At 36.3% G+C, this 20,435-nt stretch overlaps 1 protein-coding gene and 1 long non-coding RNA gene across 3 annotated transcripts in view; one reads left to right on the top strand and one right to left on the bottom strand.

Moving 5' to 3' along the window:
• The window catches only part of PAXIP1 (PAX interacting protein 1), an 80,153-nt gene extending 64,481 nt beyond the window's left edge, over window positions 1-15,672 (bottom strand). The window contains exons 1-5 of one of the 2 annotated variants that reach the window (XM_074267338.1): window positions 15,531-15,672; window positions 15,055-15,160; window positions 10,328-10,462; window positions 6,221-6,264; window positions 3,129-3,192 (exon numbers count right to left, since the gene is read on the bottom strand). In XM_074267338.1, the coding sequence (XP_074123439.1) occupies window positions 3,129-3,192; window positions 6,221-6,264; window positions 10,328-10,462; window positions 15,055-15,135 (324 nt within the window). In that variant the 5' untranslated portion in view covers window positions 15,136-15,160; window positions 15,531-15,672. Of the gene's footprint in view, window positions 1-3,128; window positions 3,193-6,220; window positions 6,265-10,327; window positions 10,463-15,054; window positions 15,190-15,530 lie in introns of those variants that run through there. The other variant, XM_074267339.1, reaches the window with a different exon arrangement.
• On the top strand, window positions 14,490-16,992 carry LOC141542755 (uncharacterized). Its single transcript, XR_012482248.1, has 2 exons — window positions 14,490-14,890; window positions 16,647-16,992. It is a non-coding gene; the product is annotated as an uncharacterized LOC141542755 (long non-coding RNA).
• The last annotated feature ends 3,443 nt before the right edge of the window (window positions 16,993-20,435 follow it).

Genomic DNA, 20,435 nt, shown 5'->3' with positions numbered 1-20,435 from the left:
GGTTTAAGAAAAACAACAATAGGATGTTTTTGATATAATGAGTTTGAAATTTTCTGTTGAAGCTATTATCAATGTGGGATTGAAGTTCATGGTAGAAGTTGGGATTATATTGCATACATGGATATATAAAAATTTGGGAATCATATATGACAAAATTAATCATGGAAACTGATGAGAAGAGAATAAAATCCACAAAGGAATTTGAGGGAATATCCCACATAGTAGGGAAATAGATAATGATCAGATAAATAGGAAGAAAACCAGAAGAGAGGAGTATTACAAAAGCAAAAAGAGACCAAGCACAGTTTATAATGGGAAAAGGCCATCAGATTGAACAGTTAAGAAATCACTGGGGAGCACTCAGTAGTAATATGGTGGAGTTAGGGACCGAAAAGAAAGAGAACAGTAAAGATGAAAAGAATATTTTAGTTAGCATATGATTCTTTCTAAGAGTTTAGCTATGAAAGAGAGGATATAGAATGATAACTTGAGAAGATGGCAAGATCCAATCAAAAAAAATTTTTAAACAATGGGGAAACCATACTTTTAAGCAGCAAGGAAGGAGGCAATGGGTAAGCAGGGCATATACTGAGTAAGAGGCAACATTTCCAAGGTAGCCAAGATAAACAAGATTGAAAGCATAACAAGAGGGTCTATTCTTAACAAAAAGAAGGGATACCCTGCCTTCTTCAAGGGTTAGAATAAAAAGAATGGGGGACAATGTAAAAAAGTCATGAAATGTAGAGTAGGGGGAAAGGACAGGCAGTCTCCCCCCCCCCCCAGTAAAGAGGTAGTCTATTGAAAGGGAATGGGTAGGGGGTCATTTCAATTCTTCTCTAAAATTAATCATTTTTCCCTTTATTGACCAAAGTTCTACCCTTGTCCAAGCCTTCAATTTTTTTCACTTGAATTTTTTAAAGCTAATATCCTTCTCCCTCCAGTTTAGCATAAATAACACTACCAAATGCCTTCATAAAAATCTCATCATTCCTCTACTCAAAAACCTACAATGTTCCCCCTAAAGTTTATCAGATCAGATTCAAACTACTTCATATAATTTCCAAGGTCCACTATAATCTTCCCACTAGCAATTTTTTTTCTTCAAGCTAAAAATCCTACTTTCCTCAAAGAATCTTGAACTGATATATTTCTGAACTTTTCACCATCTTGTTCACCATCCTTTAAAAAAGCACAATCGATTTCACTTAAAATGCAGTGTGGAGAACTAAGCACACTACTCCAGATAAGGACAAAAATTAAAACATAACCATTCTTTTTCTGGATTTTGATAGAGTATTTCTAGAAATATAGCTTATAATCACAAAAGCTTTTGCTTAATACCTACCATTACACAATGCACTAGCCTGGAACCTGTAGTACATTAAGCTTCCCAGATTTATATGAATATTAAACCATGTCTGGAATATTTTATGATATGTGTAAATGACTTTTGAAAACAAATCCAAAACTGAAATTTAGCAAGAATAAATGTATATAACATATTCTTGTTGGTTCAGTCCATTCTCATCTATAAAGGTTCTTACAAATCCTGATTCTTAGGATTTGATATACATACCTTTCCCTCAGAATCTAAGAAATACGAAGCAGGGATTCAAGGATTATTTCTTAATTGATATATCCTCAGTGTCCCCTATGACAAGCATCCCTTATTAGACTTTTCATCGGGGTTAAACTGATCTAACTTCCTAAGTCCACTAAGTATATTCAAAATCTCTCTCTTTTGGATTTTGATGAACTTCTGAATATGGAATTTAGAAATCCAATTCACTGCTTTAGAAATAACTCAATAAATGCAAAGATTGCATATTAGTAAAGAGACACAATTTATCTCTGCTTAATACGGTGTCTTAAGGCTTTCAAAATGGCCACTTTTAAATACCATCTTCACCTGCAGAAATAAAAATTTTATTAACTTCAACACTTAAAAAAACAATATTCGTGTATTAGACAAAGTCTTAAGATTAAAATCCCAAAAAAAATTAATGCTTGTTTAGGATGGAAAACAACAAGCCCAGTGTATACTAGGTGAAACTGCAAATTTGTTAGGATTACTAGGTGAGAACTCAGGTTGTCTGGACAGTGACAGCTTCTGGAGACGACAGCACGCTACACAAATTAGTGGAATTTTTTCCAAAAACAAACTAAAAACACACAGTAATTAAAAAAAAAAAAAAAAAAAAAAAAAAAAAAAAAAAAACTAGACCCTAAGAGCATAAAAACAAAATATAAACACACATTACAAGACAAATATAGCCAAATGGACAAAGGAAAATGAAGGAAGAACAGAGGGAATAACTAATGTCATAGACATTTTATATGTTGATATAATGCTATTGCCATCTATTTAGAGTTGGAAAATATTTTAGATATTGCTCAACTACTTCATTTTAAAGATGAGAAAACCAAAGGCCAGGCAGGTTAAGTGATTACCAAAGGCCCCCAAAGAGAATTTAAACAGAGTTTAAATCCAAGTCCACAATTGTTAAAATGAAAACAGTTCACATAATTTTCATTGTCTAAAATACAGATTAATAATTTTTAAAAGAAAATTAAATTGTCCCATGGATCAAAGAACCCCCTCTTCCCCCCCCCCCTTACCCCCAGCAACTGGCTTATGTATAGATCAGGACTATTATCTATATTTTCAAAACTAATGCTTTCAGGAGCTCCATGAAATGGGGAGGAAAAGGGAGAATTGCAACTTTTAAAAGAACTTTGGGTATTTAGAACAAAATTCTCAAATCACACTGGGTGAGAGTTTAGACTAGGCCTAATTTATCTCCTAAATTTCAAATGTCTTGGCTATATAGCCTGAATTATGTATCATTTTCAAATAATCAATAATAAATTTATTTATTGTGTTATTTAATATAGAATGCTCTCCTCCTAAAAATGCCTCCTACCCAGCAAAAATAAATAAATTTTGGTACTAAAAATACTATAATTATGATGTAAAATGTTTAACAAATTTATATTAAATATTCAATTTAATTAATATTGTCCCTAAAAATTTTTTTGATTTTTATTATCTCAGAAAGGTTTAAAAAAAATCCTCAGAAATCTGTTAAATTAGGATTATAAATATAATCATTCAAAATGATGCTTACCTGAGAAAGGCAGGCAGTGACTCCAAAAAAGATCTGACAAGATTCTGGAGAAAAACCATTCACTCTGGATAACAGCTATTAAGATTAACAATGCAACAAAACATTCTATGTTTAGAATTTCAAGCATCCAATGTTTGAACATTTTCTTTCCACTTTCAACAACAAAAAAAAAATTACCCCTAAAATGTCTTTATGGAAGAAATGGGTTGAGGGTGAGCAAAAAGGCATGTTCAGCCACAGTGAACAAGTACTAGATTAAGTAAAAATGAAAGTCTAAGAGCAGAATCTTGTACAATAAGAGAAAATATAGCATGGAGATAGGTAAGGGAGGGGGGATAAACATCGAATTCCTTCATTTTATGAACTAATTAAATTAGCTATAAAGCAAATTACAAAACTGAGCCACTTTCCTACCTGCTATAAAAATTGAATTATACAGCCCGTGGAATAAATTTAATCCTAACAATATACATACAAAAATAAGTACATGCTTTTTCAAATTGGAGTGTGGCAATTTTTTAAAGTACACATTAAATAGAATAGATTTTGGAAGGAGGAGGATGAAAATACTATTATTCAGATACTTTTACCAAAAGGGCTTAGACTACAAACCAAGAGATCAGGATTCTATTCTGAAATCTGTCATTATATACTTGTATGACTTTAGGTATCATAAGACTCAATATACAAAATGAAGGGGGGTGAACTAAGCTTCTATGATACTTGTCAAAAATTCTACTAAAAAAAATTGCTTTTCAAAATAATGTTGCATCTCTAATTTTCAAAGGATAATTTCTGAAAAGTACTCTTTCACCAAGGAGAAAAGTAGCGAAACCTTATTTCGATATAGGAAGTCAAGAAACACAATTGAGATTTCAAGCTCTTTTGTTTCAAATTCTAGGCCTCTTATTTTAAAAAAAAGTAGCAAGACATAGAGCTCCACATAGTGAAGATCTGATCCTCCAATATAGCAGTTCAAGTTTTTTTTTTCCCTTCCAGAGATTCTGAGATCAAAGGGGCCTAAATCCTATCAGAAGCAAATCCTAGAGTATCTTAGCACAACAAATAGCCTGAAGATCAACTCTTTACTGCCTCAAGAATCTTCATGAGAAATATAGCCATTACTGAAATTGGCTCATTAGCCCAAATGATTTCTGGACAACTGAAAAAAAAAAAAAAAAAAAAGACACATCAATACAACACTTCCAAAAAAACTCACTCTAGTGATTTTTTAAGGTATACAATTATAAAATCTTTCTACAGAAACAATCTTAAAGATCATACCAACTGCTTCTCTTTATAAAAGTGAAGTCTAATCTACAAACTAAATGGTCCAATCATAACTACTTACTTGCTGTCCCTCAAATACAACACTAGATTTCACCGTAGTGCTTATCTCCTGTCTGCAATGGTATCTTACTTTGCTTCTGCCCTTTAAATCTCTAGTTTCCTTAAGAATCATCTATTTACCAAATGTTTTTACCAAAATGCTTGTACCTCTGATTACCTTGTCATTTATATCCTGTCTAGACACATGTATATGTAACATATAACCCCACCTTTGAATTTCTTGACAGCATAGATAGTATGATTTTTGTCTTTGTATTCCCAGCACCAGACAAACCAAGTACCTTTTAACTCCCCATTGCCAGATAGTTAATAAGTGGCAAACGGAGGGTAAGAATCATTCTTGAACTAGAGCTCTCCTACTAATCTGGGTTCAATGACTTTAAGAAGAATCACCTTTAAAGATATGTTTGTTTTGTCAATTTTAAATTATCAGATCATAAACTTGGCACTAGACTGAACCTCTAAGGATATCAAGTCCAATCCTTTCATTCTCCAGATGATGAGACAGAGAACTAACTCACTACATGCATGTACATACAGCTAGTACATCAAGCTGCCTCTTAAAATCATCTATAAAATCATCTATAAAAATTTACACATGAAAACTGACTTTTCTCTTTCTATTTATGATATTACAATGGACTACAGAATGCACTTAAATAAGCTGTCATCTCTAAAGCGAGAGGTTAGACCTGGAGATCACTAAGTTTCCTCTAAGCTCTAAAAGTCTATGCTCTACATACAACTTGAGGAAGCCATAATCTCGGTGGAACTCATTTATCTTATCTAAATTATAGAGAGGATACTAAACTCTTAAAAGTTAGGAGATGGTAGATCAGATGATCTCTAAAAACTTTCCAGTCAAGTACCTTTGACTTTATGCCTTCCCTATAGTATCAGATATTTCTTTCAAATAATCTTTTCTAAAATTTATTGTGCTTTATGGAAATTTTCATATAATGGATTTTCTTTTAAGAACATTCACCACAGTTAAAAAGGAAGCATCAAGAACAGAATTATAAACAGACCAGGGGGTAGATACAAGGAAGGAGTGGGATCAGGATCACAAGAAAGATTAGTAACAGAACAGGAGGAAGAAGTGAGAGCTAACTGAATTAAGAAGGAAAATATGACACTAAAGGAAGTTAAACGTGAACAAAGAGTCATATAAGGAGAGGAGGCAATAAACTGAAGATGTAGTTTCTTTTTAAGCAATGAAGAGTTATGTTGGAAATTACATAACAAGAGCTAGAAACATTGGGAATTCGGTAACAAATATTAACAAAATCCATTTTTTACTACAAAGAAGACAACACAAACACCAGCTTCCATATTATTAAGATATAAGAAGTTAGGAGAAATTCTTTCAAAACTATGGGAAAAAATGATAAGATAAAATTTTACCATTCAAATCACTATTATAAATCTTTTGGCTAATATAACTAAAAGATGGCATAAAACAAAATTGAACATAGCCAAATTCAACAATTTTTTATCTTCTCTATCCTAATCTAATATTCCATTAAATTATAAATAATCAGTGATCTAGTTTGATTTTGTTTTCTTTTGTCTCTTGTTTAAGCTGGTAATGACCATTACATAACTAACAATTTTCACTTGATGGGTAATTTAGGAAATGGAATTGAAAAGTAGAAGTTAATTCCAAACTAAAAAGTCTTTTAATCAAGAATTTACTATCATTTCAAATTCAATGTTTACTCCCTTATCCCCTAAAAGGATACGGCAGAAGAGCTCCACACCGAACAGATAAAATCACCCAGGAAGGCTAAAAGAGAAAAGAAAAATTAATGAAATTAATTTTTTTGTAATTTATAACAAAAATAAAACCTAATATTTCACTAACATTTCTTCTAAGAAGCACTTAAAATAATAACAAAACATCTAGATGTTATGTATGCACAACTAAGAACAAGTCATATTCAAGGTCAATTTTTAATGGCCCAGTGTTAAACATGGAGCACATTTATGTCAAACTTGACAAAGGTTTTTTTCAAAGATTTCCAATTTGTTTCTTAACAATTGGTCAATTCCCTTTGATCTCTTTCAGGTCTGACTAGATCATCAACTCAGCAATCCTTGGCCAATTGATAGCCTACCAGATTCTGCATAGTTTTCCAAGCCATTTCCCTTTAAATCCCCTATACTACTACCTTCCTTTCCTTTTAAGTAGAGGGCTATTTCTTATACTTAAAACAAAAAGTCTCTGAATTTTAATCCTTTCTTCTCTGAACTTGTTCCAAAGTGATATTCATAAAGCACAAATCCAACCATCTCACATTTCTGCTCAATAAACCACAATGGTTCCTTATTATCTGGCAGCAGTCTACCTCTCTAGCTGTCCTCTATATCTGGAATGCCCTTCCTCTTCATCTCCACCTTTTAAGAATCCCTAATCTCCTTTAAAACTAGTTCCAAGTACCACTCTATATGAGGCCTTTCCATATCCCAAACTGCTGGAGCATTTTCTCTAAAAGTTATCCTACCATGATTTTATATGCACTTATTTATACATATAGTATCTCTCAATAAAGTGTAAGCTAGCAAAAAAAGAAAGAAGCATTTAGATAGTGCCCACTATGTAAGTATTAAGTGTTTTACAACTATTAAATGGCAGAGAATTTTCATTTTTGTCTTTATATCCCCAGTACCTGCCACACAGTAGAAAACTTGCTGATTGGTTGAACTACAAATAATTAAGGACCTATTAGTCAGAAATAAACAAAGAATACCAAGACAAAAACAGAAAATTATACCTGTCCTCAAGTTGCTTGAAAAGTTAAGAAACCTTTGACCCAGCAGCGCTACTACTGGGATTATATCCCAAAGAAATACTAAAGAGCGGAAAGAGACATATATGTGCCAAAATGTTTGTGGCAGCTCTATTTGTTGTAGCTAGAAACTGGAAGATGAATGGATGTCCATCAGTTGGAGAATGGTTGGGTAAATGGTTGGGTAAATTGTGGTATATGAAGGTTATGGAATATTATTGCTCGGTAAGAAATGACCAGCAGGAGGAATATAGAGAGGCCTGGAGAGACTTAAATCAACTGATGCTGAGTGAAATGAGCAGAACCAGAAGATCACTGTACACTTCAACAACAATGCTGTATGAGGATGTATTCTGATGGAAGTGGAAATCTTCAACATAAAGAAGATCCAACTCACTTCCAGTTGATCAATGATGGACAGAGGTAGCTGCACCCAGAGAAGAAACACTGGGAGGGGAATGAAAATTGTTAGCACTAATATCTGTCTGCCCAGGTTGCATGTACCTTCGGATTCTAATGTTTATTGTGCAACAAGAAAGTGATATTCGCACACATGTATTGTACCTAGACTATATTGTAACACATGTAAAATGTATGGTATTGCCTGTCGTCGGGGGGAGGGAATAGAGGGAGGGGGGGTAAATTGGAAAAATGAATACAAGGGATAATATTATAAAATATATATATATATATATAATAAAAAAAAAAAAAAAAAAAAAAAAAAAAAAAAAAAAAAAAAAAAAAAAAAAAAAAGAAAAGTTAAGAAACTTGTCATCAGGAACTATGGTATATATGAAAAATAAAATTTGATGTCCAACTACATATTATTGTAGTTTTCATCATAAATTTATAAGCATAGCAGAATTTCCCTACAATCCAGCTATCCTTCATATGATAAAAACAAATAGCACTGGCAAAAAGAAAGCTACTCCAACGAAGTTAAAATGATCTAGACAAAGAATGAATATGGAAGGGGAAGAAAAATTATGGCAAGTTATCAAGAAAAGCTGAGTTAAAGCAAAATAAAAAGCAGAGGGGATAAAACTAACTGGTGGAAATCCTGGAAGGCAAAGTTTAAAAATTTTAAGTTTGTAGAATCAAATATAAATAAATTTTACAAATGAATATTAAGTAAAAAAAAAAAAACAAACAAACAAACAAAACCAACTTCTTTGGTGCCTTAACTTTAAAGCACTGTTTTTTAAAAAATTCAGTTATGGCTTTTAAAAAGTAATGCTTTCAACTTAGAAGTTTTCATTAAATTAAATACATAGCAAAAATTAATGCTTTACTGATGCCATTGAAATTTTGCTCTTTTTAAATAATTTCATATCCTTGCACTTTTTATCTTCATAAACAAATGTTATTATAATTCCAACTTTACAGACAAAAAAATTATGTTTAGTGTCCAATGACAATTAGCGAGTGAACTACAATTAGAATTTAGAGCTTAAAAATTAAACTGTGTTGGAAATGATATATCACTCAACAAATATTTAATATATGCAAGGCAGTGTGCTAAGTGCTGGGGATATTTAAAAACAAACAAACAAAAAAAAAAAAAAAAAAAAAAAAAAAACAGTTTCTGCCCTCAAGCAGTTCACATTCTTGGACAAAAAAAAAAAAAAAAAAAAAAAAAAGCCAAAAAAATTATATATACAAGTTTATTCACAATCTAAATAGAAGGTAACAAAAATAACAGTATGGATCCAGAAAGCTAAATAGTCAATGTGAATCAAATAAAGGCAGAAAGAAAGCTATTAATCTACAGGTCCTTAGTAAATGCCTATTAACTGACTATTATTAACTACACAGGATTCTATTAACTACACATAGATAGCAAAAAGATAGTCAATTCTCAGTTATCTGTGTTAGTGAAATAAACAAACAAAAAAATACAGACAATGAAATATCTGCTTAAGCTATGGGCAATGACTCTAAACCAAATTCTCAATATAACTTAGCCTTGAGGAATTTTAAACCATGTCCTATGCTAAACAATGCTCACCAATCTTAAGTCATACCTGTGATACCCAAACCAGATGAGAAACGTAGCAAATAGGGTGCTCTTCTGCCCATGCCTCAAGTTAGGATTATTTCCCTCTTATTATCCTGATACTGAGTCATAAAGAAAGTAATCTTAGGGTAAGATTCCTTTCCTTCCACCTGAAGTCCAGGGGGAACAGCATCTCCTTTCTAACATCGAAACACTATGATTAGAGAAATAAAAATGTGTTTCATGACATAATTTCTGGTTCTGGACTTGGACTGCATGTTCCCTTTCCATAACAAATTTCTTTACTATAAGGAAAGAAAAGGTGAACCAAATGAAAATTTTGGCTTGGGTCAGCTGCAAAGAATAAGTGGACATTTTTGTTTTCTTATTCAAAAGTGATTTTAAAAATAGGCAGTTCACCAAGAATTTCATGAAAAAATTGATGAACTCCATGAGGCTAGGGACAGTGTCAATTTAACTTCTTATTCTCTTCTATTGTTAACCATACTGTCCAAGACAAAGCAGAAAGAGTGCTTGACATGGAATATATCAAGATGACTAAATTAGACTTGAAATTCAATAGTTTCTTTTTTTTGTAAATTAGTATAGGCTTGTATCCCATTCCAGCATTTTAGAGGCAGTATGTTATAATGAACAGTCTTTTGGGGAAGTCAGGCACCTGAGGCTATTTTCCTTATCTGTAAAATGTGAATATTCACAACCATATAATTCATAATGTTTAAACATATACATATATAAGTTTATTATTATTAAACATGCATTGAATTGGAATGAAACTATGAAATAGTAACTTCAGAATTCCCCAAGCCTATGTATAATCTACAATACAAGTAATGTAGGAGTCCAGTGGTTAACACTGGAATCTCCACCTAGTAGAATTTGGTATACTGTCATTATCAACCAAAATTTAATTACTAAAAAGGCTTCAGATATAAGGTTGGTACTACTACATGGGCCCTAAGAAGAATCATATTTAGATTTTAATATATGTGTCTAAATTATTCATCATTAAATAAATACAAAAATTTCAATTTACTACTCACTTTTACTATAGGGAGATCAAAGACCTCACGAGCTTCTCCAACCTCTGGATTGTCCCCATCTTCTGAAATTATATGTGAAGCTAGTGCATTATAGGAAACTTCCTTAGCTTTTCCAGCTTTCAAAAACTGGATAACCTAGAAAAAGAATAGCTGCACTGAAATAAAGCAGTACACTTCATTTTTCACTTAAATAAATCATGACAGTTCGATAAAACCCTTTTTTCTGAATAAGAATCAGCAAATTTGAGTCTTAACACATGAAAGTAAGCCCCTTTTAACAACACAATTTTTCTAGCTAACAAAATGAACCTGTTTAGTACATTTTATAATTGAATCATTAAATATCACAAATCATTACATATCAATTACGCTCAACAAATACTCCTGAAAGAATAAAGTACTATGTAGACAGTCTTAGAAGTATTTTTGAGCCTGTATTTATAATCTCTAAGTAATCAAATCAAATGAAACAGTTCAGTTACTGTTTTACTTGAGAATATTCTCATGTTCAAGGTCAGACTTTTTTTTTTAGATACATTTTCTTCTCAGTATTTTGTGAAAATACCAGAATTTCACTGATAAATAACCTTTAAAGCACCATTTATAGCGAATGAATCAAATTAAAGAGAGAAAGGAGAGAAAAAATATAAATTGCTTAAAACCATCTCAAGATCAAATGCCTTCGATCATAGATTTGGAGATACAAAGGGCATTTCAAGTCATCTAGTCCAATTATCACTTTACAAATGAGGAAATTGAGGTCCAGAGAGGTTAAGCAGGAGGATGGCCCCACTTCACAATAGCAGCAATAGAAACAGGATTTGAATCCAAGTCCAGCCTTTGATCTATGCCATCTTGATTATTCACCTTTAAATTTCTTTACCACATTGGGATCTCAATAAATAGAATTCTGTAGTAAGTAGTTTGTTTTGAGTCTCATTCAATTATTCAATAAATATTTTACTGTCAAATCAAAAACCTTTAAGGAGTAAGGTATCCATATACATTTCCATTTGTATAGGTTCTTAAAATATTAAGGTACTTTACAATTTTAAAAAATTGTTTTAATCATTTCAACACTGCTATGAATTTAAGTCTCAATCCTTGAATGCCATCCTTAACTTTTACTTCTTCCATGAAGTCTCTCCATATATTCTATTCCCATAGTACTTCCTCTAAATCCAAAGTCATGAATGTGCCATTCAATGAAAATAAAAACCTCTTGCATTGTTAATTTTTCACATTCTCTCCAACTAGATTGAAAATGTCATATATAACCATGATAGGTGTGATATATATTTCCCTAAGACTCCATTTGTTGAATGAAAACTGCATAAAGAGGATTAGATTTAAAAATATACCATATATAGAATATTCTTTCCAAGTAACTAAAATTTCTAAGAACTTCAAATAATTACCATTTATAATTAAGTATAGACAGTTTTTGTAATTACCTTTTAAAATTAAGAAAGGATAATCTTATAACAAGATTTATAGAAATAGTTTTTACTAAACTATGGAATATAAACTTTTAATCTTAGATTATAAGAGAGAACTTCCAAAAGCCCACAAAAAAAAGATACCAATATCTTTTTATAAAGATAGTTGTATACTTAAAATATTAATCATTGTGTAATGCAGATGTAGAACCTCTTCAGATCTGGTCCAACTTCCATTGGACACATGCATACTGTCTCTACAACTTCCTCAACAAGTGGACTTGTTTTGGACAGCTCCAATCATTAGGAAATACTTTATGAGTTGAAATCTGCCTTCTACAACTGTGCAGAATAAACAAACATCATCTTCTACAAATCAATCCTTCAATTATTTAAAGAAAAATAATTATAATCCAAGTTCTTCTCTGGACCATCTTTAATTCTTTCAATGAAACTATGATAATTTTGAGTGCTCTAATCTTTAGGTTGCCCTTCAACAAGTCAATGTCCTTTCTAAAATGTATTAAGATCAAAACAAAGCACTTTAACTATGGTCAAACAGTGCTACTACTTTCTTCAATTCAAAACTGTCTATCTGTATTCTGTAAAATGTAGTGTCCAGATGAGGAATAGTTTATTATTTTTGAGTGCTAGCTTTTAAACCTCATGCATGCCAACTTTCAAATCAGAAGTTATCACACATTTTTCTCCACATTCCCAATGTGGAAAGTTGCTTTGCTTAACTATGTTTGTTTAGTTTTTTCCTTTTTTGGGGGGTGGGGGAAGATTTAAGACAGAAAAAAAATACCTGACATTTGAAAAAAAAATTAATTTAAAAAATCTAAGTTAACTCTTATTCTTAAACCAAGAAACAAGGGGAACTTCTAAAAATTAAAGTTTCACAAGGTCATATGAAATCTCCCAAAATTTTCAACCAGACTTTAGGATCACAAATTTAGAACTAGGTTATCTAAGCTAATCTCATTTCATGGATAGAAGACTGAAGCCAGAAACATACTTTGCCCATGAATTCTAACTCCAAATCAATATTCTTTTCCACTGTACTATGTTTCTTTAATGTGCTTTTAAAATACACGTGAAAGTTCTAATAAAAGTAACAAGATAAAAACAATCAATATACTTGTAAAGTACATGATCCTCCTCTTTCTGAAAGATTCCTGTCAAAGACAACTATTAAATGTCCATTAAGTTTTATTTTTAAAATATCCTATTTTTTTTAAATCTCCTATGGCATTCCACAGGGTACTTTTCATATTTACTTTCATATGAGATAAAGTGCTATGTGGTTATATTTATACATATATTGATGCAATGATTCCATCCAATCTTTAAACTTGAAGTACTAATCTCTAATTTTAAATTAGTGACACAAGAAAACTAAGAGAAAACAAACATACATATAAATCTATTTAAGACTATGAAACACAATCATTGAAATATGAGCTCATCAATCATTCCAACTCTTCCTTCTTCCTTTCTAATTCTTTTAGTAACTGTGTATCCTGCATCTGAATGGTTTTAACTATAAATTCTTTGAAATTAAGAGACTTGTCTTACTTTTTCATTACTCCAGAGGTTACATATATACAAATAAATTACAAACAAAAAATTATTTCAAAAAATGAGGTAATAAAAATTTGACCACCGTGAAATAATCTGGTAGTCTCACCACAATTGTTTTAAGAATGAGAATATATTATTTAGAAAACTGGATAACAATTCACGTTTTGTATGTAAACAATAAAATTCCCATATCTCCTAATGCAGCTGTAGAAGACAAAATATAAAATTTTTTAGTATTTTCCTAAAAATTCTTGACAGGACCATAAGATTTATTTTTAGAAAACACGTTTGTAGTGGAACCTTTGATATTAAAATTCAGTGAAACTAGCTTATTTCTTTTTACTATTTGATACCCATTAGTTTTCTGTAAAATCTGGTTCATTGTTTTTAAGCATGAGCCTTCCAAATCATTTTAACTAGCAAAACATGGCTAAAGGGACTTGTGTGTATTTCTAGACACATCCTATCTTTATAAAGGCACCTACACACTTGACATGAGCTGGTGGGCTCCCTTTCTTTGTAGACCTTCCTTAACACAGGGTCTCTAACGCTGCAGGAGTGGATAAAAGATAACTGACCAAACAGACAGGAGTGCCCAGAGAAGGGGTCCTTAACCTTTCTTTGTAATGGACCCCCTTTGGGTAAAAATCGGAAGCCACGATTTTTAGATACATAAAATACACAGGGTTACCAGAGATCAAAGACAGAAATAGTTATCAAAACGTTCTTTCAAAAAAAAAAAAAAAAAAAAAAAAAGATTAACCACTTCCTGACCCTCGAGGTAAGGACCCTTACCCTAGAGTCCACCCCCGGCCTTGAGCAAACCCGATCCCACTTGTAGATTGTGCCCAAACCGCTCGACATCTCTAGGCTGGTCCCCCACGTCCGTTCCTCCCTCCCTAGTCCCGTCCCGCCGCCGAAGCGTCCGGAGCAGCCCCACGAGCCGCACGGCCACGGATCGAGCACCCCGGACGTCCCCACTCGGCTGTCCCAGGCGGATAGCACGGACACAGGAGAGCTACTCACTACTGAGCAAAGCGCCGGGTTCCCCCGTCAAAACGCGACGTCAGGCGGCAGCCAGGGACAACTAGGCCCGAGTTCCCTTGCCCGCTCCAAGAGGCGCGGAAGCCCTGCTAAGCAGCCCCCGGGCCCGAGGCGGCTGCTGCGCAGATGCCGCCGCCGCCGCCTCCACCAGTCAGGGAAAGCCGGCTCGCCCCCAAACGCTCCCGTTCCCTTCCCCGAGTTGGGCAGTCCACGGCGCCAGCGTGACCCCGTCCGCTCCCCTCCTCCTCCTCCTCCTCCTACAGCGCCTCCTCCTCCTCCGAGCCCCCGAGCCGGCGGCGAGAGCTCCTCGCCTCGCCCGCAGCCCGCTCCCCCCCGCCCGGCCGCCGGCGAGCGCGGAGCAGGCGCGAGCCCGGCCCTCACGCTCACCCTCCTCCTTCAACCACCCAGGGGCCCCTTGCGCCGGCGCGAGGCCGGCGCGAGACCAGCCTCCTTTTCCCCAGCCCGGGCAGGCCGGCGCGAGACCACCTCGACAATGGTACGGCCGCAGACTAGGGGGAGGAGGACGGGGGGAGGGGGAGAGCGAGATGGGGTGGAAGGTGTTAAGGAGGGTACACATCCACCCGGAGTGGGTCGCGGGTGGGAGGGGGGAGTGGAGGAGGTAACGGAAGAGGAGCCGGGCAGAGTAAGCGGATGCGGTACCTTGGGATCGATGTCTCCCACCGCGTAAAATTTGACCTCTTTGAACATTTCCTCGGGAACTTTCAACTCCTCGTCCGACATGATCCCGGCGGCTCGACTGGCTTCCCTGGATCCGGAAGAATCAACGATGGCACCCACCCCAACCCCACCCACCCCCCCACCCCCCCAGCGAGGCCCACTTCGGCCCGCGCGCACCCCGACTTCGCCCCCGGCTTATACGGCCCGGATAGTCCGGTCCCGGCGGAGTCTTTACGAATCGGGGTCCGGTTCCCCCCTCCTCCCTCCCTCCTCCTCCTCCTCCTCCTCTTTTCCCCCCTCCCTCTCAGAACGGCCAAAGCGCGGGAGCAGCGCGCGCCCTGCGGGGCACACCATTCCCCTTAGGAGAGTAAGGGGGACAAGGGAAAGGGAAGCGGGACCGGCAGCTCCCACCGCCTCCTCCCTGGGGCGAGGGGCGCGGAGGCGGTTTCATCGCCTACCCGGCTTCTAAAAGAAAACCAGCGGCCCCGGGGCCAGCCCTCTCACCGGCGGGACCCTAGGGCTCGAGTAGCCTCACCACCCCCACGTTGGGGCAAGAGTGAGCAGATCCCGGGGAAAGGGGGTAGGGCAGCCCCTCCCATCAACACACGTTCCCTCACACACTCACCCTGGGCAGCGCAGGCGCGGGGCGGAAGGGGCGGAGCGCCGGCGGGGGCCCGCGGGGGTCAGGACCAACCCCGCTGTCAAGCCCAGGCTGGGGTGGAGGTGGAGGTGGAGGTGGAAATAGAAGTGGAAGTGGAACTGTAGGGGAAGGTTAGGTAGCATTTGGGGCCCGGGACCTCGGCCCATTGGGTTGGGTTCTCGAGCCAGGACTTAGAACATCCGTGCGCTTCTGGCCATCCCTGATCGCTAACCGGAGCTCCCCAGCCGCCTAGACCCGCAAGGAATGATTAGGAAAGTGGGGTTCGTACAAGTTCAAAACTCCGCCACGCCACACTCCCGCGTAAACGAGAAGCGGCCCAAACCGGCGAAGGCCCGAGTGGAGTCGGAGCGGGGAGAGGTGGGACACACGTGTGTGTGACCTTGAGGGACTCGTCTCCCTTCTAATCGGGGATCCCACGAGGAGCAACAGTTGTCCCGCCTCTTTCCCGCAGGAAGTGACCGGGACGGGCGCCCCGGCTATCCGCCGGGGAACCGAACCCCAACCCGAATGCGCCCCCTGGGGTCTGGATTGCTGCTCATGTGCAGCTCTAGGGCCCGAGGTGGGGGTTGAGCCGCTGGCCACCATTGCTGACCCGGCGACCACTGCGCGGGAAGGGGAGGGGAGCGGAGCCGCGGTTCCTCGGGCCCAGCTTATTGCCAGTCCCTAGCCGCTGCTCTTCGCTCACTGCTTATTCACAGAGTCCGTGGTGGGTAATTTGGGAAACAAGAGGTTTTGGATTAAGGACCAAGAATCCTAAGGGCCGAATTGTTCCCTGGCCCGTGGGTTCTTGTGGTGGGCTCCCCCTCGCCCGCCCGGACCCCGCTCCGCCCGGACCCCGCTTCTTAATACTATCCACAACTCCCCCTTCATACAGAGCTCAGCGGCTCCCCTTCTTTACTTCCTGCATTTCCAGTTCTGGCCGTGACGCCTATTTACTGACTCATGAAATCTAGGTGACCCAAAAAAGGAGCAGCAACGTAGAAAAGTCAGAACTTGAGGTGGCACGGACGGATTGTGATGTGTACATGAAGTCTGCAGCTGCTGTTGTAAAGAAAGCTCTCCCGCTAGGCGCCCGACGCGGGGAAGGGACCTACCCACACCATTCGGGATAGCTTTGTATGCTTAAATCTCCATCTTTTTTTAGTTGCAGTTTAAATAACTGGGGAACATGAGCTCGTAGAACATAATTTCTTATGAGCAAGGACTATTTTTTTTTCTCTAACTTGTAAGTGTAATAAATTTTCGCCTTGTGGAACTAATAACCTAGTCTCAAATCCTTTGTGACAAATGTTCTGAAAAAAACGAAGGTTGTATAATAATACACCTATAATTCTACACCTGCACTTCATCTTATTTGCATTCTAACCAGAAGTACTATAGTGATTTCTTAAAAGGAGTATATTGAGATGTTTGAGCTATCAAATTTATTTTTCCACAGAGATTTTTCCTTCTGACTCACTGAATTTTATCAAATACGAACTATTCTTTCTAGAAGTCCTTTCCATGTAACAAACAGAAAACTAATTTGAGGCATGTGTGTATGGTGAGGGCAAGAAAAAATAATTGAAATCTTTTAATCAAGGGTTATTTTAAATTACTCTGAGGCACCTAAATTCATTCCTTCATCCTTTTTAAAAATTAGCTGTCATTACTATAATTCCTCTCCAATACAGGGAGGAAATAATGTGTACACTAGTTCCAAAAATTTAAGCAAATGTAGATGATTTACTTCAGGATCAGCTAGACAGATCTGCCCATTCCTTTTATTCACACAATTTTTACTTATTAGCTAATTTTAAAGTGTATGAAAACTAAAATCCAAGTAAATTAAAATTAACCTTTACATTTGTAAAATGTCAATTTAAATAAGCTAAATTTAGTTAAAATAATTTATTATAACCGCTTCAAATACTAGTTTAACAATTTTTCGTAATAATGGAAAAGGGTATTATATCTTGCTTCAGGTAACTACAATATAAGTAATGGGGTGTGTGGGGTAAAGATAGAAATCCACAGGAACTCCTTATAAATTGATAGTTTTAGAGAATTACTGAGGCCTTAAAACCTAGCTTAGTATGTTTAAAAAGAAAGAACTTTTAAAGTTCTTGGTCAGAACCAAGGTCTGACCTACAATTTGGCTCTTTTGCTAGCTTTGTATAGTCATAATTAAGCAAAATATTGCCCAAAGATGTTTACATAATCACAATGTTTTACATAAGTAGTAAAGAAAATGTCAAATATTAGGTCTCTAATGTGATTCATGTGCCCTTTTATTGCTACTTTCTGGGATGTCGCCCTCTTCCTTCATTGGAGAAAGGAACCATGAAGCATTCTCCTTATCAATGCAGAGCTGCAAATCATAGATTCAACTTTTTTTTTTCCTTTTTTTTTTTTTTTTTTTTTGTATCATGAACCCCTTTGTCAACCTATTGAAATTTATGGGTCCCTTCTCAGAATAATATTTTTAAATGCTTAAAATACAGAGATTTACAAAGGAAGCCAATTATATCAAAATATAGTCATGTGTTTTACAAATAAATTCAGAAACCCCATGCTAAGTCCTGCCTTTGAGAACTGTCTACAACATACAGAGTTGAATGACTTGCTCACAGTCATAGCCAGTAGGTGATGATAGTAAATATTGAATTCAGGTTCTGATTCCAGGGCTGGCACTCTATCTGGCATGCCATGCTGCTTCTCAGATAATAGCTGGCAAAAACATGTTGCATATACCAAAATGTCTAAAGCAATACCTTTTGTGATAGCAAAGAAATTGGAAATAAACTTGATTACCCCAGTCCTGATTGGGGAATAGCTGAACAAATGGCAAATGAACATGATAAAATATAATAGCACCATAAGAAATAACAAATCATAAAGTACAAAAAAGCATGGAAAAAACATGAGCTAATATAAAAGGAAAAAAAAGACAAAATATACATAAGTGTGTATGTATATTTACATATATGTATAATGTAACACAAAATGACACAAAGGATATCTATATATTCAGATTAAAAGCAGTGGTCAATTTGGCTCCTAAAGACTATCTTGGTAAAAGAATGGGAGTTTAGATATAAAGTATTTCATATTGTCAGGATTGCTGTGGCTGTGAGGGTAGCTAAATGGCACCCTAATCAGGAGTCAGAAAGCCTCATCTTCCTGAGTTTTAATTTGATCTCAGACACTAACAGTGACCCTGCTTTTTGCCTCAGTTTCCTCATTTATAATGAGCTGGAGAAAAGAATGCCAAACTGCTCTACTGTCTGCCTAGAAAACCCCAAATGAGGTTAGGAAAAGTCAGACATGCCTAAACAAGAACATAAATTGTTCTTAACTATTAAGGTTCTGGAGCACTTCATACATCAGACTGGCAAAGATGACAAAAGCAGAAAATGTTAACTTGGAGAACTAGGCTTAGCATTGTACCTTGCACATAGTAAGTGTTTAGTAAATGCTTATTGACTGACTTGCAGTGGAAAATCAGACCCACTGATGGATTATTTATGCATATGAATTATTGGTCCAGCCACTTGGGAAACAATCTGGAAATTATTCCCCAAAAGATATTCAGCTATACTATTAGGTTTTTACAAGAAAGGGACATATATGTTAAAAAATACAATTCTTTCTACAAAAGCCAAAAATGGGAAACTAAAGAACTATCCTCCAATTAAGGAATGACTTTTAAAAATTGGTTTATTAGTGTAATAGAATAAATGCCATAGGAAATAGCTAAATAATTAAGAGGAACTTGAGAAGACTTCTCTGCACTGATATAGAGCTAAGTGAACAGAAGAATAGTTTATATAGAGAAAAACTACTTTGAAAGACTTCAGAACAAAGCAATCCTAAACCATGAGTTCAGTGAACTGAATTTGAGGAATACATCACTTACTTTCCCTGATGGAGAAATGATGAGAGACATTTACTTTTAGGTTTGCTAGTGGGGAAATTTGTTTTGTTGGATTATGCATGTTTATTATAAGAGTTTTAATTTTCATTAGGGGTTTCTTTGTATGTTAAACACACAAAAGAGCAATGGAAGAGATATAAATGCATATAAACATTTTTTTAAAACAAAGGTAGGTTTTGGGAGGCACAACAAGGGAAAATGATTAGTAGTAGAAAAAAATCAAAAGGCGGCAAATTCTTTTTTAAAAAGATAATTGCTCAGGTTTCTGTTTTGCTTGGTTGGGCACAGCCTAGATCTATAAGATTTTCAACTGAAAGACTTAAAGATACAACTCAAACAAGTATTTGATTGGATTTTTAAAAGGAAGAATCCTTGTAGCTTTTTCTATCGCAGAAATAGGCTACCTCCACTTTGACTTTCAATATTTATTCAATAAGGTAAATTGTAGGACTAAGGTGTCCATCTGATATTTAAAATCCCATCAACCTGTCAGACTTTGTAAAATATCAGATGCTAACTATGCAAGGTCAGTGTGCTGCACACGTTTAAATCATAGGGAGCCATCACCACAAAGGACCAGAGTCAAACCAGTTTCAAGCAAAGAAAATGTTCATTAAGAGTGTGTCAATCATGACCAAGACTGTTCCTCTTGGCCAGTTATGATAAATAAAAATCTTGAGACAAAATCTAATTTCATTCAGAGAGTAGATGTGCTAGGCAAGTAGGAAAAATAAAGTCCACAAAACTGACATCCTGAAGTCATGAAGAATAACCCTGCCTAAAAGC

Source organism: Sminthopsis crassicaudata, chromosome 5 (assembly GCF_048593235.1).
Source record: "Sminthopsis crassicaudata isolate SCR6 chromosome 5, ASM4859323v1, whole genome shotgun sequence".
NCBI lineage: Eukaryota > Metazoa > Chordata > Mammalia > Dasyuromorphia > Dasyuridae > Sminthopsis > Sminthopsis crassicaudata.
The sequence above is the reverse complement of the archived record's forward strand: the minus strand, read 5'-3'. Positions and strand labels throughout refer to the sequence as shown.